Raw genomic sequence first — 27599 nt, 5'->3', positions numbered from 1 at the left:
TAGCCATACGTATTTGGCACAAGGACTTCAGTGAACTGAAAGATGTACATTGATGTGGCTTATGATATCGAACTCAGTTTTGCGCTTTTTTAACTTGAATAATATTCTTGAATTTTGAGAATTATATCAAACTTATGAATATTTTATAAAAAGCACTGCATAGTGATTCCTTCCACAATTTATGTTTGGCTGTATTAAATTCAAAATATTCATGTTCCCCTCATAACTGTGGGACTGTCTTCCTCCCTGTGCTCCACCGTGACAACTTTGCTTATCTGAGCATAGCTTTCTGCAGGTGCCATCCTGCAAATGGACAAATAGCAACAAAAGCCCATTAGGGTTACCAATCCCCAGGTGGGAGCAGGGGATCCCCTGGTTTGGAGGCCCTCCCCCCGCTTCAGAGTCATCAGAAAGTGGGAGAGGTGAGAAAAATGCTGGGCACTCCATTACGCCCTATGGAGACCAATTCCCATAGGGTAAAATGGAAAATTGATCCGTGAGCATCTGTGGCTCTGGGGGGTTGGGGCACGACTAGGGTGACCATAATGTCTGAAGGCCAGCCAGGGACACCTTGGGGGGCGTGGAAGGCAGGGGTGCGTGCGCGCGAAGCGCCCGCGCCGCCGGAAACAGGAAGTGACGTCACTTCCGGTGACGTCACTTCCTGTGACGTCATGACACCGCCGTAAACAGGAAGTGACACCACTTCCTGTGACATCATTTCCCCGCGTCGCCTGCCGGAAACGGGAAGTGACATCACTTCCTGTGACATCACTTCCCCCAAATGCCACTGCCGGAAACAGGAAGTGACTTCACAGCACTTCCTGTGACGTCCCCAAAAATCCCCCAAATATCACTGCCGGAAACAATTTTGTTCTCAAATCCTGTATATACTTCATCAGTATATGGGATAAGGCACTTTCTCAACTGTGCTGCATAATGCAGCCTATTTATTTTGTCCTGTTTGCTCTGTTGGCTCTATCTGCGCCACCTTCATCACTTTCGGTGTGTGGATCCCCCAGTGGGGTGGTCTCACGACTCCCTCCGCCGGCTGTTTCTGATAGCCCTGCGCCCCCTCTTTCATTTGATATGTGTCCCGTGCGGGTGCCACCCTCCCGCCAGGAGATGCCACAAAATGAGCCCCCTTGAGGCTTATGGCGGCAGGGCTCGGGGGAAGCGAGCTAGACTGCTGTTCTTTTGAGGGGTTATAGAGTGTTTCAAGCCCGTCCCTGTGGCATCGGTCCCATCATTGTGGGACCCAGGGGGCCGGCGCAGCAGCACACCGAAGCAGCCTGTCACAGGTCGAGATGCAGGAAAGGAACCCGGAAGTGACCGACAGGCTGCTTCAGAGGGCTTTTGTTCTTTCCCTCACATACGCACACAGGTAACAGAGCTGTATTGTAATGAAATGGTTCAAAAAGATATTTTGGTAAAAGATAGGAATGACCAATATTACATCAAGTATGTACTGCCCATTGCTGTAGGTATGATCCTACCATGTAGTTCCTGCATCAGTTAACATGGCATGTTAATGCTCATGTTTTGTTTCAGCTCTGATCAGACTTCTACAATCCAAATCCTCCTCCATCATGTGCTGGATGTCCCCATCCAGTTGACTGTACTGTTAATAATGCCCTTGATAAATTAATGTTTTATCAATGCCAGTGAACAGGCAAAGTATTTTGATTGAATAAACCATGCATGATATAATTTGGAGCTACGTGCACCCCAATGAACTAATACCTTTATTCACTCAAACTAAATATACTCCCAGAAATGAACAATTTAAATCTTACCTTAAAATATACATCTAATGCATTCTGCATGTCCAAAGAAAGTTGCTACCCAAATGTTATTCCCCCCATCCCCTCATTTACGTGACGCTTTACCCGTACAATAAAGAGCAGCCCAAGGGCCTAAAGCTCTAATAATGTAATAAACTTTGCTAAGTGAAGACTGTAACAGATACGCCTGGATGAGATTTTGGTAAATGCCAAGCAATTCCCTTGATCTTTATCAGCAAACAGGCTGATGCAATTTCAGCAGAAAGAAAATTAAATTTAGTGCCGAACAACATCTGACCAGGGTTTGTGTCCTGTCACTCAAGCAGTCCCTTCAGCTGTCAGACTGGGGGAAAAAATATTAAAATGAATTCTAAAAGGGTTTGGATGCCTTTATAAATGGCGAGGCCTGATCTCCATACCAACATATTACATTGCTTAAGGCTAAAGTGAGAAATACACTAGTGAGATGTCATTCCAAGAAGAGGTAGCCAACTGATTCTGCAATGCAATAAGGAAGGGAGGGATTTTTTATGATTAAAAAATGAATAGTTTCAGGGAGGTGGCTTCTAGGCAAAAATACACTTGATTGGTGCCTCCCTGTTCTCCCACTTCAGAAGAGAGTCTTGGCTTATCCTCTATGCATCAGGCAACTATTGAACAAATGAACAGAAGCACATACCAACCCGGTCATTGGCCACAGCCAGGACAGGGAGGGCACCTTGCAGCCAGAAGCTTCTCCCTTCTATTAAGTATAAGGAGCAATAACCCCTCCGTTCCATAGTAGACAGACCATGCTGACAACACTCTCCCTTCAGCACCGTCTACTCAGGGAAGTAGCCAGGCATAAATGCTCAAGCCATAAAGTCTCTTCACATTCTGTATGGTCAAACTGGGGACTTTTCCCCATAAAGTCTGTAAGTTACTGAGATATAGTTTAGGAAACACAGAGCAATATTAATCACTTAGCAAGTTGGTTATATTGACCAATGCAGACACATTCTTCAAATGCAGCCCCTTTTACAGGCATTAAACACAAGCTCCAATTTACATTCACTATAAGCTTGCTTGCATGTTTAAGTTAACTGTAACACTCCTGGAATTGCATGCAACTTACCCTAGGCTGAATGAACCTTAGGGTTAACAATCCAGGTGAAAAAAGAAAGGAGGCATCATTTTGCAACTGATTAAAGTACTGTTTGAAGCTGCAAACCATTATTAGGTGCTGCAGTAAGGAGCCTGGTCATGCAGACCGACTGGAAGAACCTGTTGCTACAGAGTTACTCTGGCCCAAAAGAGAAATGAGACATGCATCCCCTGAACTTCACATCAACAGCAAGGTTTACATCACCCAGGCCAATTTCTTGCCAGTCATACACCAGGTTTTCCCATCATGAATGTAGCAGGAGCAACTGGGAGGGGGGGGGATATTTATTCCAGGGGACATCCAGTGTTTCATTGCCTCACAGCAGAGCCAAAGAAGAGCCCCAGAAAGCTGCCAACTGAACTACCCCTTGATTGTTCCAATGCCCACCCCCTTAACTGCTCACAAGCCTCATGCAGTCACATATTTATATGTAGGCCAAACCAGTACCAAAATGTAGGAGTTAATCTAGAAATGCAGCCAACTGGCAGTCTGCCTCTCAAGAACAGCATAACTTCCACTTCTTACATCCCTGAAGGAGAGATGCAGTACTACTCTGCCACCTACCTTGGAAGACCGCTGCATTCTGTATGATGAGGAATTTCAGCTCCATGCTGGCAGACTGGAGAAGCTGTTCCATATTGGAACGGGCCATAGCTTGGTATTTCTCTTCCATTTTTCTGGAGCAGCATGTTGGAACTTTTGGCACACATACTTGCAAGTCATGTCCTGTATGTACATACAAGAAGGCACTTGGTTAGCACAGAGTTGTCAAACAAAGAGGAGTCTGCAATCCATCAAATGACTCTGGATGTTTGGTGCTGCAGAGGTGAGAGCGGAACACAGCAGTCTAGCTTACTGCTTTTGTTTCTCTCTGTGGACCAATTCTGCCTTTTCTGTTAATCACATGATATACCTAGAAAAAGAAGGATTCCATGCAAAAACATTTCACATAGCATGAACCTCTGTATTCTTTCTGAAGCCCATCTCCTGCTTCCAAGACTACTCTAACCAGTCAGCGACCCACAGTAACCCAAGTTTTAGTCTATGAGCAAGGTGGGGAGAGCAAACTGAGCCTCAGCAAGGATCTTGCTACACCTTTCACTAAAACAGTCTCATTGCTACACAAACTAAGTCATTGCTCTTCACAACTGCTTCTCACTTCCTCAGCTGCAGGAAAATGTTGAATAATCTCTTGACACATCTTTATCAATGCAGTAAACCTTAGAGAAGTTTTTCCCTAGTTCAAAAAAAACCAGTAACACTGGGCCTCTAAAGTATCAAAATTGTACCTTGTAGCAGAGGAAACTTGAACATACAGGGTTGAAAATCTCATGTAATTACCAACAAATTCAAGTCACAATCCTAAACAAACTAAGTTGAGAAGCAAGCCTACACGACAGTCTTCCAGTTAGGTATGTCAAAAATCTACACATCTGATGGTAACTACACACATCAATGAGTATTAGCCACCAGAGGGAACTTAAACCTCCATGTACCTAGCTGCAGTGCAGACCACTGGTGTGGGGTGGGGTGGGGGAACAAAGAGGAACTGCTGCCCTTATTTCTGGAAAGGCCAGGAGTACAGTATGTGGATGGCCACTGCTAGTCAAAAATACTGGAACAGACAACTCCTTGGTATGGTCCAACAGAGCTTTCAGTATGTTCATTTCATCTCTCCTAGAACATTTTAAAAGCAGGTCAAGAACCACTGCTTAGTAAGCTGATTCAGTACAGGTGAAACAGACCAGAACAGCTGCAAAGGCAGAAATATGCTTCAACCTAGGGAGCTCAAAAGCAGAGATCATTTTTATCAAAGATTTCAGGTTTTCACGGCTGGTAACATCATTAGGGTTTGTAGAATCTTTCGGGATCAAGTGCCGTGTTCTACTGGAGAAAGTTTTCCTTCCAGACGTTTCGTTCTCAGCTGTGGAGAACATCCTCAGTGGCGTTGCAGCCGGAGCAGGCCAAGAAGGTCTGAGCGCCTGCTCCGGCTGCAACACCACTGAGGATGTTCTCCGCAGCTGAGAACGAAATGTCTGGAAGGAAAACTTTCTCCAGTAGAACTCAGCACTTGATCCCGAAAGATTCTACAAACCCTAGAGATTATTTTTGTCTTCATCATTCCAAGGAAAAACCATATATATCTATCTAGTACTGCTCATACACAGGAGCCCTGTGGTGCAGAGTGGTAAGCTGCAGTACTGCAATCCAAGCTTTGCTCACAACCTGAGTTTGATCCTGGCAGAAGCTGGGTTCAGGTAGCCAGCTCAAGATTGATTCAGCCTTCCATCCTTCCCAGGTCAGTAAACTGAGTACCCAGATTGCTGGGGGGGGGGGGGGAAGTGTAGATGACTGGGAAAGGCAATGGCAGCCACCCCGTAAAAAGTCTGCCATGAAAACGTGGTGATGCAACATCACCCCAGAGTTGGAATGACTGGTGCTTGCACAGGGGACTGCCTTTACCTTTTTTTACTGCTCATACAGCTATCACCTTAAGCAGAAATTAAAAATTAAAAAAGGTCTTACATAATGTTATTTCCCTGGTATTTAATTATTATTCCTATAAACTTTGCCAGCAAAAGGGTGACAAGATCATTTGTGTCCAATAGTAGCCATGTCACCTTGGCTTTCAAATCAAGCAATCCCATATCTTCAAGCAAAGGGGTGATCAGACTAGACCTCAACTCGTTGTACATACAGCATTCTATAATCATGTGCTCAATGGTTTCTGCTTTGTCATATGAACATTTACATGTTCTAAACCATACATAAGAGTAAAACACAACCTCATTTGATAAAGACCAACTTCTGATGTTCACAGATACCAACTCATTAGCCTTCACTCAGTAACCCTAAGCAAGGCATTGCTAAGATTAATTTGGCTGCTGTTGTCTCCTGAGGCTGTAGCCCTTCAAGAGAAGCAAAAGTGTGATAAACAGATTCCCCCTGAACCTCCAAAAGAAAAACAAAGTCAGTCAAGTAGATCCATTCTAAAGTTTTTACTGATATCAGCAGGAGCATACATCAGGCAAGCTCGGCTCATTAACAAAATTCCATGCAATTTATCCTGATCCCGACCAATAGGCCCCTCCCCTGCATCTCATTGGATGAGACAGCAAGGTTTACAACTTTCCGGTATGCCTTACACACACAATTTACATATCAACTCCTTAATATGAACCCCCACCTTCAACATGTATTCCATGTCCATGCAAATGAAGCAATTACCTATGCTGGGCATGAAACTGAATACGCATAAAGCTATTAAGCATGCTCAGTGGTCCCACTTTTAATTCTCACTGCCAAGATGGCCTTGAGATGTATCAAACTCTGTCTAACACAGAGACTTCACTATAATATGTAGCATCCCTAAGTTTCACTCCTGCTTCTCTGTTGGCTAATGTTAACCCTTACACATTGGGTTTCACTTCAGCTCAAACATCAAAATCATTTCCCTCAAAAGGAGGTTGCAGCCAGGTTGAGTTTTGTCCAAACCACAAGGCTACACCTCAAAACAGAATACTGCATCTCCCTCACTTACCTGTTGTTTCTCCCCTCAAGCCTACTGCCTGTCCTCCCTCTCCCCTACTTTCACAGGATCTCTTTTTGTGCCCACATTTCTTATGTAATCTTTTTAATACCTGTTCTTGGGCCAGCATGCCCCATAATCCTGAACACTTGGGAGACTCATCAGCTTGCTCCTATATTACCTCTGCTATGGCTCAGATTCTGTTCCTCACCCTGGATCCTACAAATTTTGCTTGTGCTCCTAGTGCCCCACAGGTGAGACCTCAGTTGAAGAGTATTGCTTGTGAACAGCCACTCATCTGATCACCTACAAATATCAAAAATGGCCTCTGAGCAATCAAACAGAAGATTCTGCCAGCTGGAACGAATTGGGGGTTTTGCCCTTTGAAAGCTAGCCTTACATCATAAATGACTAACTTCTGTATGTAGGAGGGACAGGGAAGCTAGTAAAAGTTCAAGAGACTGTAGACAATTATTTGCAAAGCTGCCTTAAGGTTGCAGAAGCTACTCTAATGCCCTGCCAACGCTCTCTGCACAAGGTCGCTGGGATTTTCTGCAAAGAAGAGAAATTAGCATTGAGTTTCACTTGGGAAGATCATGTTCAGATGCAAACTCAGTTCTGCTAAATAAACTACGCATTGCTAACATCAGGTGCTGAAAGAAAAGGCCTCATAGCCATCAAATCTGCCTGCCTGCACACACAAACATTTTATCCTACTCAGATCTCCAGAGATAGTTATCTCCCTCATTGGCAGCTCAGGTAATTCTTTTGCTTAATGGCCCTTACCGTTGAAATAGAAACTAGAAGGTAAAACTATTTCGCTCCGGGGGGGGGGGGGAGGGAGATTAAAAATAAGTTTCTAGCCACTGCATCACACAGTGCTGTCTCCTCAGGCCCCAGAATCAACCCCTTCTTTGCACTCACTGTAGTTCCCTTTGAGAGACAACTGCCCTTGAGCAAGTATTGATCCTTTCCACTGCCTGACTGTAAGAGGGATCCCAGCACCTCTAAACCAGGCCTTGCTAGCTTCAAAGAGATTTCAAGAAAATCCGTTCTCATCACGGAAGCATAAAGCTGGAAGATGCCCCCAAGCCCAACCCTGGCCCAAAAGAAGTCCACTTAGGCTCAACCCAGACCAGGGCAATTTCTGTCCTGGCCCCTACCTGGCGGAACAAGCTCCCATGGAGATTAAGGCCCTGCAGGGACTGCTGCAGTTCCACAGAGCCTGTAAGAGAGCTGAAGGCCTCGTGGAACAGGTCTAAAGTGGTGGACCATTTGTCAGTCTGTGGCCTCCCTGTTGCAGTGGCCCTGCTGAAATCATTCTGTTGAATGATTCTGCAGCGACCCATCACATTAAGGCTATGTCATCTGTCTTGTACCAGCTGGGGACATATAGGAGGAATGGATGGAATCTGATATTGTCATCTGCAGAATTTGACTTGGTTTTAAGATTGTCATATTGTTTTATTTTATTAATTTTAACTCAGTATATTTATTAATTGTTGTTCCCTGCCCCTGAGCCCATTGAGGAAAGGGCAGGTTATAAATTGAAAATAATAAACCCTTCCTGCATGCAGCAACAGTGTTCCCTGCCATGTATCAGACCACACACTAGATTCATACCCATAAGCTGCCACACCTGCCACAGAGCAAGTGCATCTAGACTGGCAAGCTACCTACACAACTGTGTGCAAAGCTAGCATGCTCTTTTGAGCATACAAGGGGATAAGCAGTGTGCAACAGCGGTTCTAGTGATCGGCCAGAAGTACAAAGCCCTTGGATTGGCTAGCCCTAGCATACGCTAGGCAGCCTTCTTTCATTGCCTGGCCAATCCCACAGCTTTTGGTCCCAGTCATCATCCCTTACCCTCTGGAACCTTGGAAACACCACCACAGGTCTACACTTCTCTGTACCACATCCCCTCCAGGAATCATACAAGTGACACCCTGCAGGAAAGATAGCTGTGCTTCCCCAAACATTTCCTGTGCTCCCAGTATCATGGTATAGTGCCCAGCAAGATAAACACCATGCAACATTTCAAAGTGCTCTTCTGAGATGGAGGATCACTTCAAGATCCTCCAAAGAAAGAAGGGTCTGTCTATTGGTCTCTGGCATGTACATCCCTCCCTAACATCAGTGATTAAGACAACAGTTAAAGTCCCCATCAGCTGTAAAGGTTCAGAGTTGCAATACAGAAGCATCCCAAACAAGAACTAAATGCAAAAGGGGACTAAAGCACCACATTATGGGGGGACTTGACAGTTTCAATCATTTCCTTTTCAGGCCTCTCTCTTTACTCACCCAGCACAATAGAAAAATTCCCCAATAAAGTATTTTACAGCATCCAGCCAGGATGCATTCAGAGATAGGCCACGGGAGTGTAATGAAAAACATGACATTTTAAGGATGAGGGTGCAAAGAATGATTAGGCAATTAGATCTTCCTATGCTATATTTTATTTTAATATAAAAAGCCTGTATTTCAATCGCGGGATAAACAACTCTGGCACGACAAGAGTTTCTTCCATTGTGCCAAGAGGCAGTAGCTGCTCAAAAACAAAAAAAGAAACAGGTCAAGTGCTGAGTGATCTGTTTTTTAAAACCTAATTAAAAAGATATAAATTATATACCAACCACGCTCAATAGGTGATTAAAGCCAGAACACAGGGAACATGGCCCAGGGCATTTGTTATGCCTTATCCTTTGTGACACCCTCTCCCATTGTGGCTCAAATGCCATGCATCTTAGTCATACGGTGCCAAGCCGAGGTTAATACAGCCGCAAGACTGATTACCCACCAGTCCCAATACTGCCTGTAAACAGATGCAGTATACCAAGGGTCCTCAAGGTGACGCCCACCAACACCTTTCCTGGTACCTGCCAAGCATTTTTAGAAAGTGGGTGGGGCCAGATGGGGCTTTTGCCCAGCAAGCTTCTGATGGACCACTGGAGATTTGATGAAGCTGTGCAGATTCTAATAGATGTTTCTTCTTCAGCAGCAGCTGCTGAAGGATCTTTACTATGTAACTTAAGGTAAGCTGCAGCAGCCTATGGTGGCAACCATTTGGGGTTGTGCTCACCGTTCTGTGTGGGAATTTCAAATGTACCTGCAGGCTCAAAAAGGTTGGGGGCTCCTGCAGTATACTAGGCCAGACCAACGGGCCACCTAATACAATGCTATCTCCCTCAGCAGTAGCCCTTCAGAGTCTTGAGCAGAGAAAAGTCTGCTTCAAGGTAAAGGTTAATAGAGACTTTCTCCATGCAGGAGATGTGTTTTACAATGGAATCACAGCATCCCCCCCAATGCATGACCAGATGCCACCCACCCAAGCTGGTACATAGAATTGAGGGCAACTACTGTGCCAACTGATGAAGCATTATGCAGCATTACAGCTACTGGACCAAGTTGTATATTAGCAAACTTGGGGCATAAGTAAGACTCAAACAGAGGGCTTGCTAGCTGCACTTTAGACAAGCACAGCCTTAAACCTCCAGTTCTTGCTTTGCAATACTGTCTTAATTATATGTATTGGAAAAGCCAACAGAACACCAAGGGTGGTAGCATACAACTCACAACTCAAGCCAGTTCAACGTATTAACAACCTACAACAACCCATGCTGAAGAGTGACACTGCTCACACAGGCACTGGGGGAGGCTAACCTTTTCTTGCTTACAGACAGTCTGCTCACCTAAAACAATCTCTCACCTGCAATGATAAACTACTTAACAGTAACATGGATTCTGGTACCAAGGCCTGCAACAAACCAAGACACCAACTTTGCTTTCATATAGATCCTAGCAACACCATCAGTGGACTTAGCAACATCAGCCATACCATCTCAAGTTCATACTCCTGCTCATCCTCTAACATGATTTATGCCATCACATGTCAGCAATGCCCTTCCATCCTCTACTCCAGACAAAACAGGCCAGTCCGTATGACAAATGGATGTAAGTCTCATGTTAGAAACCATAACATTCAAAAACCAGTGGGGAAACATTTTAACTTTCCAGGACATTCAGTTGCTGACTGAAGAGCAGCAGTTCTTTTACAAAGGAATTTCAAAGGGAGATTTGAGAGACTGCTGAATTGCAATTGATAATGAAGCTCAAGTCAATATATTCTCCTGGACTGAATCAAGAATTAGGTTTCCTGTCTCACTGCCAATGCTAATACCGCCACACCTCCTACCCACTCTGTGTCCAATCATGCCTGCTATTGTCTTCACTTGCTATTGCCATTTCTCATCTGAAATCACTCCACTCTCTAAAATATAAGGACAGACAGGTGGACTCATTCTAGCTGTATCTGAAGAAGTGAGCAGTGAACGCGCATACCCTGGACTTTTGCTTTTTTTTTTAACTGTTTCTGTACATGTCACACAACATATTTCTTGCTATTAAGCCACAGACAACTTATGGCAACCCTGTAGGGTTTTCAAGGCAAGAGATGTTCAAAAGTGGTTTTCCATTGCATGCCTATCTGTAGCAACTCTGGAATTCCTAAGTGGTCTCCAATCCCATTAATGACCAGGGCTGACCCTGCTTAGCTTCCAAGATATGACAAGAACAGGCTAGCCTAGGCTTTGCAATCTACATCAGGGTACATAACCTTTACCATACAGAAAATGAATCTACCAGTTTGTAAGTTTTATTCGTAGCATCCAGCCACCTCTATATCATACTTAAATATGGTACAGATAAGTCTTACAGGAACTTCAGCCTAAAAAAAATAAAAGCCTATTTCCCTCTTCTTATTTCTTCAATTTCATCCTCAGAACAACCCTGATAAGCAGGGGGCTGGGAGTACAGCTGCCACCTACAGGTTGGGAAACTCCTGGAGATTGAGCCTGGAGAGAACAGGGGCTTCAGTGGGGTATAATATACAATGCCACCCTCCAAATAAGCCATTTTCTCCAGAGGAACTGATGGAACTGGAGAAGTGCTGTAATTCCAAGGAATTCCCAGGTCCCACCTGAAGGTTGGCATCCCTACAGGCCAGGTAGGCTAAGAGCATAGGATTGGCCCAAGGTCACACAGCAAGTTTCCATGGCAAAATGGGGATTCGATGTACTGTCACCACGTTGCACATAATTTGATACTGTTAAAACAGTAACTCTCCATAAACAAGTTACTTTATAAAACCTACACATATACACCCAACCGTCCTGTTTTCCTGCCTTCCCTGTTTTTTGTATTATTGCTGCCAAGTAGTCTTGTGTTAAATGTGCTCCTACTGGGCTAGGGGACAGCAAGGACTATTTCAGCAACATTATCACTTGGAAAATATAGACAAGGCAGGCAGGCGTACACTAAGGAACCTAGACCCTTTGACAGTTTATCTGCAATTGCCGATAAAGTGTTTTAAATGTTCAGATACTATCAAGGGAATGTGTAAACATCCAAGACAGATTTTGCAAATATGCAGCTATAAAGAAAATGTCATCAATTTATAGGGGTCTATAGCCTTCATATATTTTAATCAGGCACATAAATACCTACACTTCCTAAAGCTATGGGGGGGGGAGCACCACTCACAAGAAAGCTCTTCAGGATGTTGTTAAATTTAAAATTAATCCCTTGGCAGAGGAGAAAACTCTAAATGGTCACAGTGTAAAGTGATCGCCTGGAGCAGGTTGCTACAGGAGGTTCTGCTCCTGCTCTCTCGACTATCAAGAGAGCAACTTGCAAGCCTGAAATAATTAAGAGCAGAAAACTCAATTACCCAGCAAACTAAAAGACCTTAAACTGCCGTGCTGAGCTAAATGGAAAACAAAGTAAGAACCCACAGCATCATTAGTGCTGGCTCAAAAAAAAAAAGCCCAAAAAAAAGCATACACACATAGGCTGCCTGTCCAGACTCAATGATAATTTCAGCTTCCTCAAAAAATATACCCTGCTGCACTTTTAACTAACCCTTCTTTCTGAAAGTCTTATTTCTTCATGACAAAATCTCTTTCTATCTCCACAAAAAGGTTAAGCTTCTGTCTTCCAAAAGCATATCTATATTTGCCTCTCAGCCTCTTATCACAGAGAAGCAACTGACTGTACAGGAAACCTAACTCCATTACAGAAGCCAGGAGACAAGGAAAATCTAATTGACAATTCATTTCTGCAGCGAAGAAATGCAACTCCCCATGAGACAAATGGGATTTTCTGGCCTCTGAGATCTTGAGACAGACCCGTTTGCCTTTAATTCAGTGCCTTATCCAAAGACTACCAAGACAAAAAAATTAATCAAACTGAAATTTAAGACAGAACTATTGGTATACTGGACAAATATTGAGAGCAAGAGAACCACAAGTAAGGGGCGGGGGGTTTGGCCTCTGCAATGAACTTGTTTACAGCCTTGGGCAAGTCACTTTTTCATCCTGTAATGCCAAAATCAGTGGCATCAGGCATTCCTTTACAGTAAGATTATCGCTAACATAGAAAATGTAGCAAAAGCATGTTTGCTAGCAGGAAGTGTGTTCTCAAAAGTCTACCCACAACCAGACAATGCTTCTCACAGAATAGCTGCAGAACATCTAGCATGCATACTTTCTAGTAAGTCGCTCCTATAAACTTACTAGCATGTTTGAATTAACCTCTGAAGCAGAGGCTAAAGCTGGCATCCCAAGGGGAGATTTGTGCACCCTCTGCTTCTGCGGCTAATATTTAGTTTATTCAGTTATACCTTTAGCATTCTCAGCAGTGAGGCCCAGAGTGGTTTATATCATTCTTGCCTCCATTTAATCCTAACAACCCAGGGTCACATCTACATATTCTTTAAGTGGAGGCAAAACCACAAAATGGCACCCACACAAAAAAGTGGGGGGGAATATGCTGGCGATCTGACTCTCTCCTTCATTTAAACCCCTGCGGGGCTGCTTCTGCCAAGTCTCTGCTTCCCCACCCCAATTAAAGACCCCTGCCAGCCAGATAGTTGGCAAGGTCTTTAAATGGGGGGCACACTCCCTCTGCCCCCCTCCAGACCTGACCCTGCACCAACCCTGTTATGTTGGTTGGGCCAAGAGCAGTAGCATCCTCCATTACCCAGCAAGCTTCCATGACAAAGTGGGAACTCTAACCTGCATCTCCCAGATCCTAGCCCAACACCTTGGCTACTACACCACAAGCACCCACTCCAGACTTTTACCTGAAATATTTAACTTTTGTTCAAGTCAGAACATTTAAGACAGAAGCAAAGATACAAGGAAGAACAAGCAAACAACCTTGCTTCTGCAGCATCCCATTATGCTACCAAATGAGGAAACAGTGGTTATTTCGGTGTAGAACTCCAGACTGAAAGTGAATTTCATGTGGAAGCTCCAAACTCAGCCTGGCATTCATTTTCTGCCAAGCCCCACAAGCTTGTTTGAAGCCTAAAAGGGGGAGGGGAGAAAAAGAAGAGGAGAGAAAGCAACGAAGTGGACAACCCTTCCAGAATGACGCTTCCCTGATTACAGAGATTTATGTAGTTAGTGCTGGAAAGCAGATGATCATCCAAGTGTAATTACTCTGCAGAAATCTCCAGGATGGGCCTGTTCCAAGAGGGATAAGCGGGCAGTCGTTGCTTTCATTACAGCTACGTCTTATGCTGTTCAACAAATAAAAGCACTGCCAGAGAAACACAGGGAAAAGTTCAACTGCATGTGACAACCATTGCCATGTTTACCAAAAAAAAAAAATCCCCTCTCAATTTAAAGCTCATTTTTGTAACTGCCAAGACTGGGAAAGCCACTTGGCTTGCCAATTTCTGGTGGGCCAGTGTGGTCAGAGCATATCCCATGTCTGACTCGTATGCCATGAGCAGAAGGTACTAGCTTGGCCAGCTCCTTATTTGAGTGGCCCAGAGGACTCTTAATAGAGAGGCCTTTATTACTGTGATTCTGCGAAGAGAGAGAAAGCTGGCAAGTCACATCAACTAGTGCCAAAAAAGCATGGATTGAGGATCCTGAGGCACTGGATCAAATGCCCAGGACTTCTGGAAGTCTCTGCAGCAATGCTGCAAATTCTGGGGCATTGGGCACACAGAGTAGTCACACCATGCACTGCATTGTATACCCCCCCCCCCAAAAAAAAGAAATTAGCCCAGACACTTACAACTCATTCTCACACTGCATTGGTCCCAACCAGCTTTTCCACTGGTGAAAAAGAGAGATCCCCTTCTGACACCCCAAAAGGCTATGCTGAAGACCATACCTGCATGCACAAGAGCATGTGGGATGGGGCCTATAATAAAGAGGAGAATTGGGCAAGATTGAGCAAAAAAGATGGTTTGGTCCAACCCGCTATATTTTATGGGATTTATGGGGAATTCTTCTGTACATCCTTTTAGAGTAGAAAGGAGGATGACAAATTTATTCATACACACACTTCACACCCATTCAAGTCATTAATCCTCAGCAGGATAGGTGTCCTGGAAACTGCTCCACCATGTTAGGGATCAGTACCTCTGACCATGTGCAGAAAACATTTCCCACAAACAGAATCCATTCCATGAAGATATGGGATAAGGGAACTAGGTTACCATATGTATCTTCAAGAAAAACTCCATGCTGGGAGAGCAGAGGATGCAGAGTATATAAGCTACAGATGAGACCCTTAAACCAGGGGTGTCGAACTCATTTGTTATGAGGGCCAGATCTGACATAATTGAGACTTTGCCAGGCCGAGCCATGTCAGGCTGGGCCATGTGTGTACCTATTTAAGATTAGGTAGCAGAGATATAAACTTTATAAATGATACAGACAAACCCAATTAAAGATTTTTTTTAAAAAAAATCTTAACATGGTTAAAGAAGCACTCTGTCTTAAAAGTGCTTTCTCTGTACCTCTCCTGTGCAATTCAGGGAACTGAGCAAAGGAAGCTCTGGCTCTTTCCTTCCTTCCTCAGGGAACCAGGAGGGGGAGGAGCCTCAGCCAATGGAAGAAAGAAAGGCTTGGCTCAGTAGCTCTGGTGTGCATTTGAGAGAGCCTGGCAAAGCAAGCTGTGATGCAGAAGGAAGCAAGAGATAGGGAGAAGGAAGCAGATGACAGCCAGTTGCTTGGGGGCCTGATAGGAGCTCTCTAGGGGCCTGATTCAGCACCTAGGCCACATGTTTGACACCCCTGCCCTAGACCCTTTTCTTCAAAGCCAATTAAATGCAGTAGTTTTTTCTCTTTCACAACAGGGTCAGTTCAAGTTGATCAACTCAGTGGAAGCATACTGAACATCTGGCAATTCCTTCATTAGTACAGATAGTGCTAGTACCTCTATGCACTCCAATTAATTTCAAATACCCGTATCCACTGAAAACCAGTCCACTCCAGTAGATGTTACAGATCTGCCTGAAAAACTGCATCACTCAAAAGCTTGTACCTTCAAATGAACAAGGCAACCAATTAAGGCTCAAAGCACGCACACATTTTGCCATGGATCAGAAGGTGGTTGTACGTTTGAGATTTTAATAATGCCATGGTTCAGCTTGTCAAGCTAAGCACCACCTACAGAGAATGGTCTGGGAGACTAACAAGGCTGCTTCCATTCTTGGAAGCAGAGGGCATGCAGAACTACACCAACCATAATTAATCCAAGTCGTATTTTTAAAAATTATGTCCTCCCACACCCTCTACATACAGTTTAGATATTCAGACACCTGTTTTAATGGCAGACTGCTTTCCTTAATTGTAGCAAAGACTAAGTCTACATAGAGCCAAAGAGATAATACTTTAATTTGTGTGTGCAAAACATTGTTGCTCCATCGCACATTAACTCACTGTGTCCATTGCTGCTTCTTTCTGTACCATCAATTTGCTATTCTCAGTATGAGCTCACTTAAACCCCACTTCAAAGAACTTACTAGCTTTGCAAACCAACCGTCACGTGCAAAGTGGATTACATCAAGTGAATGTAGATCAACCTTGGTAGAAAAAAAGAAAGAAGCCACCCTACTAAGTGTATTAAATAGTCATGGGGGAAGATCACTCTTATTTTACAATACAGACAGCTAGCAATCCCAAGGACAAACCACATGAGAAAGCTGCACCCCTGATCAAGGCTATCCCAGCAGGTACAGATAGGCATCTGATACATGACTTCAGAGCACCTGGTCCAGGGAGGAAGTAGTCTCCTGTGCAAACACTAAGGCATTACTGACCCATGGGCTGATGTCACATCACATTTTCTTGGCAGACTTTTTGTTATGGTGCATACGTTTTGTTACAGGGTGGATTGCTGTTTCCTTCCTCAGTGATCTACACTTTACCCCCACAGCAAGCCAGGTACTCATTTTACCAACCTCAGAAGGATGAAAGGCTGAGTCAACCTTGAGCTGGCTACCTGAACCTGGCTTCCACTGGGATTGAACTCAGGTCATGAGCAGAGCTTGGACTGCAGTACTGCAGTTTACCATTCTGTGCCATGGGATCCTTCCTGTTCCAATGTATGATGGCACTATTACTCTGTGCCCATGCCATGCCATTATACAGCCACACAAAATTATTAGCATTCTTCATGAAGAAGTGCTAGTCTATCAGAAAATCACCATCTAGGCCAGCAACTTTTTTGGTCAAAGTGCTGGAAAATTGCAGCATCTACCTGTAAATATGCCAGTGTGCCAACAAACTAAATGGGAGGGGAAGAGATTAGGGTTGTACTTGGCCAGCCAAGTTTGGAACAAGCCAAGCCCCAGTCATGCTGCCTGCATCTTGCCTTGGACTCGGCTGATAGCTTGTGCAGGTCTGAGAAGACACAACAGACATAAGCTCCTGCATCACTGGTCTAGAAGTGCTGCCAGTGCCTTGGCTGCTGAGGCAGAGATCGGACCCTTGGTGCCAAGCAAAACAGTCTTGGGAGTTTGCTACCCCTGATCTAGGCCTTCCACTTAAGAGCTTTGGATAGGCTGCTTGCAGTGCAGTGATATGGCAATTAACAAACGTCTTAGGTAACCTGATAAGAAGCTTAACCTTCTATAGTTGCCAGCTGCATCTTTCAAGCTGTTAAAAGAGTACCACAGGTGATTAACTGGCTAGTGGAACCCCTTGGAGGGATAATTCTAGAGGGAATGGGATCAGTCTGCTGCAGCCCAAACAAGCAAGTGGGATAAAGACCAACATGCTCATATGCCAGCTTCAGATGCACAAAGTGATATATTCTGCTAGCACAAAGAATCAGTTAAACTTATATTCAGGACTATGAATAGCAGAAGGGGAACAAGCTGTTAGAGAGCATCAGACTGCCCATTTTCTTAGAGCATTACAATGTGGACTCCAAGTAAAAAGTGAGAAACAATCTGCTCTGACTTGTTGTGGACCACTCCCAAGTGTTGATTTTGGGAGCTGGCAACTTTTTAATGAACTTTGTTACCCTTCTGTGAAAGGCAGTGATAACACTTGTCTATAAACCTGCAGCCTTCTCCAAACCGAGGCCCTTCAACCCTTGCCCACCCCCCACAAAAAAATACATCTAAATCCCCACTAAACTTGGAGACCAGCAGGAATTTCAGCTTTGGTCTCCCACATCCAAATCCAATGTGGTATCTATGGCACCACATTGCCTACCTAAGCTTCCTGACAAGACTATACATATTTTATACAGGTATCTTACAGGCATGCAATGTGAGAGCAACAGGCTTGGACTCAGCTAATGGTCCATTAGGTCTGCACTGAAGCATTAAGAACATATTTATGACAGCCCATCATAAAGACTTCGCTGTGTGCACATCTTTGCACATTTTACAATTGATTGTTATGTCTAGACTATACTCGCTCCTCAGAGTGGCAAAGCTCTTGCACAACTTCCTGCATGGAACCAAAGAACTATTTCATGCATAAGGGGGGGCAGCACACCTTCTAGAACAGGACTGCCAAATTTCCACCCAGGCAGTGCCCTTAAATGGCAACAAAAGCAGCTGTCAATGCTGCACTTTCATCCATCTCTCCAATACGTTTATTAAGGAAAAGCTGCTTGCACAAAGCCCACCCCCTCCCTCCTGCAAGAGGCCAGGATTTTAATATGTTAAAACAGCTCCTGGACAAAGCAGCCATCAGCATCACTAAACAGGGATGCAATGACATCTACGGGGGGGGGGGGGAGGTGCCCTGTTCCTATTGTACCTTCTTAGTTCAGCACACAAGCTGTGAGCCAGAATGCTCTTGTGTTTGAACTACAGATACACACACACCAGCAAAGGGCCAGGAAAATGATAACCTTTCTGGGATGTGAGGGCAATCTGACGGCATCATCTGTCACCCCACTGATCGTCAGGGTTGATTCGGCTGATCTGGCTGGCTATACAGGTGTCTCCTATCTCCCTCGCCACTCCATGTGCATCCCCCTCCTGAAGCTGTGTGCTCATTGGAAGAGGACAACCATCCCAGATAGAAGGAGTGTACAGTTCTTCAGTCAAGGGTATACGATAGATGCACTGCCCTGCTAGAACCTCCAAACAAACTCAAGGTCCATTTGCAGGACAGCCTTTCTGGAGAGGCTTGCAAAGAAGGAGGTAACACTTACACTTCAAAGGAGCCATTGAACATTTACCTAGTCTGGCAGTCCCATCGTTCTTTGCATCTAATCACAATAGGCAACAGGGAGGCAATGGGAAAAGGTTTGGGCAAGCCCCACCTCTCTCATGGCAAATTCAAGACTCCCAAAGACACACAGACCTTCCCCTACAGATAAATGCCACTGACGTCTCAACTCTGCTCCTACATTCAAGGCTCCACGGTCAACGGGTGGGAGATGCTGGGTGAGGCGAATTGTTGACCTTCACCCTGGACAGTTACCCTTGCCTGCCCTTAAGGTTCTCCATCTGAAGAGCGCTTTTTCTCATGCACAACTCTCCTCTGTAAATCGCACTAACCAAGGCTTTTATTTTTTACCCAGTTCAAAACTAATTAGAGATACATTTTTAAGCCGGCTTTTGCAATCTAAAGTGTGAAGACTCAAGCGGTCACTTTTAAAAGCTGAAAATTACAAGGCTGCCTCTACACCCTCAGACACAAGCAAGGCAGTTCAAACAATGACCACACTAAATGACAACCCCAATGTGTTTCACAGCTCCGGTTGGCCTGCAGTCCCCTCCCCCCCACCCCCAATCGTTTAGCTCTTACAAAATTGATGAGCCCCCTCAGCATTTTTTCTGCAATGTTTATCACCTTGCTCCCTATCTGCACACACAGCCCTAGATCTCTTCCCCAACAGTTGATGCCACACTGACAGTAAAGAATCTAGGAAAAAAGGCTATTTCCCCATACAGAGTTTGCAGGCTCCTGCTGGGAAATCAAAGAAATCTCCATTACGATACATTATTCCCCTGCCGGGGAAGAATTTCACAGAACCTGCGGGTTCCTTTCCTCCTGAGAGGAAAGCAGCAGGAGGAAAAAGGAGAAACTTCTCACAGATTCCTGTTCCATGCTCCTTGCCAAAGCAGATCAGCATGCACAAATAGCTATACAAGAACAGGAGTCAGGTTCTCCTAGTTTCTGTAGATACTACTGGTGAAGTGTCATTTTTAGGAAACTGGAACAGCCTCTGCTATAGTACCCAAGTATTGGGTGGACCAGGGGGAGATCAAGGCCTCTTTAAGTTTAGATTTGACGGATTCAAGTCAAGGAGCACTTTAGAGACCAACAAGATTTTTTGGAGCTTAAGCTTTTGAGAGTCAAAACTCCCTTTGTCAGACAAAAGGAGTTTTTATACCTACGTTTTAAAAACCTTGTTGCTCTCTAGGGTGCTCCTCAACTTGAATCTAGGCCAGAGATGACCAAACTGTGGCTCGGAAACCACATGTGGCTCTCTCACACATATCGTGTGGCTCTCAAAGCCCCCACCGCACTGTTGGCTGGCTTGGAGAAGGCACTTGTGTCTTTAAAGCACTTCTCCAAGCCAAGCCAGCAGCAGCTTGGAGAATGCACTTAAAGTTAACGCTGCTTTTTTCCATCTCTCCCTCCCTTCCCCATCTGTTTGCTTTCCTTCCTTGTCTTCTGGCTTTCAAACATCTTATGTTTATGTCTTGCAGCTCTCAAACATCTGACATTTATTCTATGTGGCTCCTGCATTAAGACTGGCCACTCCTGATCTAAGCATTCCAGTGCAGACCAACATGGCTACCCTCTGAAAGTAGCTCACTCACATTTTGTACCTGGGTCCAGTAGACAAAGGTGGATCAGTATAAAATAATTACTACTTCACCTTGCTGCCTATCCACATCCCCTGCCTTTCTCCCCAGTGGGGACCCGAGGCAGGTTAAATGGCTCCCCCCAAAAAAACACACATATTTTGTTGTCACAGCAAGGCTCAACAGCAGAGTGGCAATCTGAACCGGGGTCTCCCAGACCCAAGGCCAACACTCGAACTACTGCACAAGCAACAGATCAACAGCATTTTTCACATATTCTATACTGCAGTCATTTCACAACAATCCTGTAAAGCAGGCCAGTAGTATTTCCCCTTGCATTGTGAAGAAAGGGGTGAGGCTGTTGTCACCCTGGTACAAGCTGACTGGTCAGTCCCAAGGTTCAGTCCCTCGTGCACCAGAGGGCCCCATAGTAATTCATACTCTCTGAAAAGCCCCAAAGCAGCTACGTCTGGAGAATGCTCAACCCTTCCGAAAGCACCAATGCTATACATGCCAACTTGAGAACAGTCCCACTGAACTAGTGGGGCTTTACTTCCAAATAAGTTCACACAGGGCATGAACCTTTAAGAGGTCACAGAATCTTAGAAGTGGAAGGGATCTCCAGGGTCATCTAGTCCAACCTCCTGCACAATGCAGGGACTTCAGGACACACCTTCCCCACACACATACATCCCCAGTGACCCCTGCACCAAGCCCAGAAGATGGCAAAAACCTCCAGGATCCCTGGCCAAACTGGAGAAAGACTGCTAACTGACCCCAAAGTGGCAATCAGCATTTCTCTGAGCATGTAAGAAAGGGCAACAAGAATTAAGCACCGATACAACCCTTCCTGTGCTCTTTCTCATGATCTGCCTAATTCACAGAATCAGCATTGCTGTGAGATGGCCATCTAGCCTCTAGGTTGTATGAAGTCTTCTTCTGAAGACTAGCTAGCCAGCCAGACGTTTGTGACACCAGATAAAGCTCCTAGCCAACAGCCCTCACTGCCCCCTTCTTACTCTCAGAAGCCAAGGACAATAAGGAAGCAACAGAAAGAAGGAGCTCAAAGATCACCTAATGACATGGACATCCACAAGCCAGAGCAGTGGTGCCTGCTTATTTAACCTGCTGGGAACCCCATGACAGAGGGAATTATGTCTAGAGCAGGGGTGGCCAAACTTGTTTAACGTAAGAGCCACACAGAATAAACATCAGGTGAGGAAGGGAAGGAGGGAGGAATGGTGGAAAGAAAACAACTTTAATTTTAAATGCCAGCTGGCTCGGAGAAGTGATTCAAAGAGACAAATGCCATCTCTAAGCCGGTCAATGAGGCAGTGGGGGCTTTGAGAGCCACCGTTTGGCCACCACTGAGTAAAAGCCTCCATCCTGTAGCAGGTAAAGACAGTTGGGAGGCACACAACCTGCCCCTGCCTTCTTACAGAAACAAGCTTGACCACAAAGCCCCAGCCTTGCTGCTGCAAAGGAGAAAAACTGTCAGGGACTTCCCAGTTCCCCTAAAGAAGCTGTCTTTCTCTCTCCCCACACCCACACCAAAGCAAGTACAGAAGCTCTACAGCCACACTGAACTTGCAAGAGGGACAAACAGTGTTGAACGATGGTAGATTAAACAGCAGCAAGAGGAAAGCTTTTAAAGGTTCTAAACTACCACATGCCCACAAATGTATTGCTTTTCCTTTCACTGTGCCTTCTTTTGAAGACAATAGAGAGAAGCTGCTAATACAGAAGAAAGAAAGAAAAGGACCACAAGGCTATAGTACATGGGGGCAGTAGATCCAAACTAATTTTCTTCCAAATAATTTTTCTGGCTACCACCACACTTTAATTTGGATTCTTTGTTCAGCATATATATTGCTTTCTGACTTTTTATCTAGGACTCCCCCCCACCCCTCAAACAAATGGGCACAGGGCAGCACCTCCCATTAGCAAACGGGATCTCCCTGTCACTGAGTTTAACCCACCCCATGCCTAGCACTCAGCACCAGGTCCAGCAATTAGACAGGGAGGCTTGTAGCGTCCCCATATTTCTACACCAAACACAAGCATCATCTTTCGCTCCACAGAACACCTCTCTAGGGGTTCACTGAAATTCACTGAGAGCATCGGTGCCCATAAGCCACAGTAGCCAAATAGAACCTCCAGGCACAGGATACTACTGAAGGGAGAACCAAAGGAAAGCTATGTCTCCAGCGCCCTGCCTGAGAAGACTCCAGCAGGATGCTGCTGGAAACAAAACAATGGACGAGACAGAGCAAATACGGCGTATTTAAGGTCTTAAGCAGCACAACAGTCCCAACATCAGGCCTTTCTGCCCCTGCTCACAAAGCTTTAGGAAGTTCCAGAAACGATGCCAGGGTATATAGCCCGTGTTCATTAGAAGCGTGTTCTTCCTTACCAAGTGGCGTAACACCGCTCACAAACACACTGGGTTCTAGCCCGGGAAACAAGAAACTTACAGGCAGGCTTCAACAGTTTCAGACGTCAAGCGCTGCCTTGCTTCGCTGCTCAAGTCAACAGAGCGCACCCGACAAGACTCTCCTAGGGTGTTCTTCTACCCCAACTCGAAAAAGAACCAGCGACTACACAGGACCCCGCCGCAGCATTGCATTGAGCCAATGGGAAAGTCGCTAAACCAAGCGACTTGCGGCTTTCACAGAACTCTTCGCCACCCTAGATAGCGTTCAGCTAGCAGCACTTAGAACGCCTAACCTCAGAAGCACCCTACCAGCAGCCAACACCCTCGCTCTAGCTGCTCACCTGCGCCTGGACTCTCCGGTATCCACTTCACACCGGGCTGGACCGCTTGAAAGGCGGCGCGGACGCGCTGGCAAGTGGACTCTGCCCGGACGCCCAGCAGAACAGCAAGCGAGAGTAGCGCGCAAAGGCGCAAAGCTGTTCCACCGCCGGCCATCCCACCGCGGCTCTACTGCCTGTCCCTGGCGCGCATTCCCAGCCGGCTTGCAAAGCTCCCAGTCGCTTTCGCCACTCCACAGCCGCCCGAGGCAGCGCAGCGGCACCAGCCACGAAAAGAGGCCACCTCTCCGAGAAGCGCAGCGACCAGCAGGGCGCACCGCAGTACAAGAGGGGCCCGCGCGGCGCTGATTGGCCCGGTCCGGCCGCTGCCGTGACTGGCTCCCTGCAAACTTTCCCCGCCTCCCATTGGCTCCGGGTGGGGAAACTCTTCTGCCGCCAGGCTCCCTTCCTCCTACCTGCCTACTCTTTTGGGGAAGGGACCTGGCGCTTGGAGGGGACCACTAAAAGCAGACACTCCATAAGGTGAAAAGGCGTGCCGGAAAATCCAGAGGCAGGAAACTGCTGGAGTTGCCATGCCAGCGCCCCAAGCCTGCTCCTGTGCCTTTAAAAAAGAATGGCTACGCAGAAAGCCGCAGTTGAAGCTCTTTAGATCAACAAGATCACCTGCTAGTTATAGAAATTGCAGATAGCTGCGCTGAGCTTAAGATTTTGCTTCCGCTAATTTTAATGTCTCAAAGTGTCTTTAAAGGGGCAGCTGCAGAGGGTGGCGCAAAAACTGGCAAGCCAAGAGTCTAACAACAGCAGATTTCAGTTGTGCATTTGCGAAAACACAATTTGGTTTTTACTCATGACTAGAGCAAAATATTAAAACCTGTCTTGATTCTGGCTCTTCGCAACAGTCCCTTGAAGCATGAGTTTAGTGTTCCCGTTTTACTGGTTAAGAACACCACCAGAACTGCCTTGCTGGATCAGACCAAGATTCGAGCAGTCTACCATGCAGGTGCTACAGTTGCCATCTGTTCAGCTAGCTCCTGTCGTTGCTCCCTTAAAGACAGTCTTGTGTGCAGTAATTAGGAGCTCATTGCGTTGTGCTCCAAGCCAGGAAAACTCCAGCTGTTTATTTCTGCATGTGGACTTTCCGGTGCAGAGGAACAGACTGGGTGGGGGGTTTCCTGTCCACTTTCAGGAGAATACATATTGAAGAACAAGTTACAGGAAGATAGGTCTTGGAAGGTTGCATTTTACCCACAAATAGACACATAAAGCTAGGGCTTGGAATTAGCTGCTCCCATCTCTTTCTTCAGTTGCATTCCTGTCTTTGATAGATTGACTGTCCTTGTCCCTGGGCTTAACTTCTGCCAAGGTTCAACTCCAAAGTCTTAGAACATGTATGAAAAGCATAGTAATTCAATTAAAACAACACTAACTAAATAATCAAATGGGCTTTATAGCAAAAGCCAATGCATTCCTTAGCTGACTTATTAAAATATTTATATTTCACTCAGAAGCAAGGCCCACAAAATTCAGTGAGATTTGTGCACAAGGCTTTGCAGCCTTGGGACACAAGCCTGCTACCTGTTGCTTCAGAGCCAAATATGGGTCATTTTGTTTTATGGGCCCATAGGATAGACTGGAAAGATTGGGCAGCTGCAAACCACCTCTGAACAGCTTTTACTAGGAATACCCTGTGAATGGGTCCCCATAAGGCAGTTGGAATTCGACAGCACATTCTTCTTCTTGCCTATTGATAGATTAGATAATAAGTATTTCTATTTACTTTATATTTGGCCTTCTATATTTGTGACTGTCCTACCATGCATTTAAAAGAGTTATAGGCCTCTCCCCCCTCAAAAAAACCCTATTCCCCAAATATTATGTTTAAAAACTATAAGAATTCATTTACCATTTATACATTCTTGTAAATATTTACATGTAGGTGTAGAAACCTGGCAAAGGGGTGACAGGTGCATGGATTCCAGGATCATCTGAGCCTTCAGAATGTGTGTTTCCCAGTACTGGCCTTACTTGTTAATTAGCCACAGACAAGATGACACTGGAGCATATTAACAAGTTGAGAAACATGAACAAAAATCAGCAGCAGAGCTGATAAAATGCAAGGGTGAGATAGACTGTAACCTTGTTAATGTTTAAACAATATTAATTTGGTAGTTTAAACAATATAAATTTATCAGCAAGGCTTTTTTGTAGAAAAAAACCAGCAGAAACTCATTTGCATATTAGGCCACATCCCCAGATGTCGCCATTATTTTGCATAGCACTTTTTTTGTAGAAAAAGCCCAGTAGGAACTTGAGTGCATATTAGGCCACACTTCCTGATGCCAAGCCAGCTGGGACTGCGTTCTTGTGCAGTCCTGCTCAAAAAAGGCCCTGTTTATTAGACACAGTTTAAATCTCTAGTCCAAAGCAGTTTAGCACAGTAAATGCCAATGCAAGGGTAGGTGGTATGAGTGGCAGTCTACTAGGACTGAATGGGAAACATATTAGTGAGGCTCATTCCCTCCCATGTCATAAACTTGCAATCCATATTAAATGTATGGGCTAATTTAAAGCAATTGGTAAACCTAGTCCGTTACAAGACTGTTAGAGTTAGATCCAGTCGGCTTTTCACCAAGTCCCAAGTTCCTTCTTTATTACAGCCCCCTTCACACATTGGTTTTGTTCATGCAGATCCCACGATTGGCCAAAAGAGACTCCCTCTTTGCTTCTATATCAGTGGAAAAGGGGGGCAGATCCAGCCCTGCTTTTGTTTTCATGACTGAGGTGTACATTTCATTAATTTTTAAATGTTACACCAATATTGTGAAGGTTGTTGTTACAGGGAAAAGATTCTCTACACCATAAAGCCGATACAGTCCAGTAGGAGGTCATGTACCATCAGAGGACATTTCAAGTCAAACTGGAGACATAAACACAGCTGGCCTTTACAGGGCTGTAAAGGAGCTGCTCACAGCTCCCTGACCGTGGCAACGGTCAGCTGTAAATGGGAAAGTTAGGGGGTTTTTGCATCAACAATAAAAATAAAGAAAAGGGCACTTAATATAATTGAGACAGGAACTGCTCAGGTGGATTCATAGGTGATGCTTTAAAAAGAACAGCCAACCAATTTTAAAAAAGCTTTATTGGCATAACAAGAACAGCCATAGAAATGGTCTTATCGGATGTCTATTGAACATCTATGCCAACTTACAATATACTTTTAAAAACTGTGACGTGAGGGGTTCTTAATTTGGAAGGGAAGTCATAAAAAGGTAGACATGCTAAAGATTATTAGGAATGAGAAATCAACAACGAATAAATATAAATTTTCATGATTTCTCCTATAGTACAGAACTTGGGGAAGGGGGGGAGACCCAATTGCATAATTAACTTTATTATATAATTAGTAAGTGTTAATGTCTACTAGCATAGGAGATTTTTGGTTTTAAAATATTAGGCTAATTAATGAAGGTTGTCTGTTAAATGGTAGCTGGTAGCCAGTATAGTTGGATAGAATATCTACATCCAGAATCAGTATTTATTAGATTTATTATACTCATTTTTTTCTGTCAAGATTGGTCACAGACTACTCATTATATAATCACAAAGATACCATGTGTTAGTAATCTATGTCTTCTGGTCATGCCACAATTTAAGAAACTCCTTCACACACAGGGGAGACTTGCCAAACCCCAAACACCTTTCAAAAGCAACCCACAAACTCTGTTTGTGCCTGCTGTTTGCTTGAGACTGGTGGTAGGTAGGTAGCTGCACTGGTCAAAGCAAAAGGGGTGGGGGAAGCATGCATGACGGATTTTATTAGGACCATCCAAAACAATACAAAACAGTGTGCAAGCTTTTGAGTTCTCTAAATCTATTTGTCAGATTTTTAAACAAATTATTTTATTTTATCACATTTATATCCTGCCCGCTGATGGGCTCAGGGTGGCTAACAACAATTAAAAACAACATATAAATTTAAAAACTGGAGATACGATAAAAGCCACAAATACATAATTTACAGTCAGCAGAAGGTCCAAGATGTACATTTTAAATTTTATTGTCGCCATTATTTATAAATAAAATAAAATAAATGGAAAAGGGCTGGATATTATGTACCCATAGAACTAGAGAGAATAGGAAGGGGCTAATGCTTGTGTATGCCAAACCACAGTTTGTATCTCAGGAAGAGCGGATATTTCATAGCTAGTTGCATTCAGAACAAGGAGTTCAAGATGATTTATGCAGCTGAGCCAACTCCACAGTGCAGAAAAAAAGGCCAAACTCTTAGGG

At 44.7% G+C, this 27599-nt stretch overlaps 1 protein-coding gene across 3 annotated transcripts in view; it reads right to left on the bottom strand.

The window, feature by feature from the left end:
- GPC3 (glypican 3) overlaps positions 1-23709 on the bottom strand; it is a 329633-nt gene extending 305924 nt beyond the window's left edge. For all 3 annotated transcript variants that reach the window (XR_009555978.1, XM_060250047.1, XM_060250048.1), the window contains exons 1-2: positions 23313-23709; positions 3490-3651 (exon numbers count right to left, since the gene is read on the bottom strand). Coding sequence is in view for 2 of the 3 variants with exons in the window: in XM_060250047.1 (XP_060106030.1) it covers positions 3490-3651; positions 23313-23466 (316 nt within the window). In the remaining variant the exon portion in view is untranslated. The remainder of the gene's footprint in view (positions 1-3489; positions 3652-23312) is intronic.
- Positions 23710-27599: the final 3890 nt, after the last annotated feature.

This window comes from Heteronotia binoei, chromosome 11, assembly GCF_032191835.1.
Source record: "Heteronotia binoei isolate CCM8104 ecotype False Entrance Well chromosome 11, APGP_CSIRO_Hbin_v1, whole genome shotgun sequence".
NCBI classification, from domain to species: Eukaryota; Metazoa; Chordata; class Lepidosauria; order Squamata; family Gekkonidae; genus Heteronotia; species Heteronotia binoei.
This window is presented reverse-complemented; position numbering and strand designations above follow the sequence as displayed.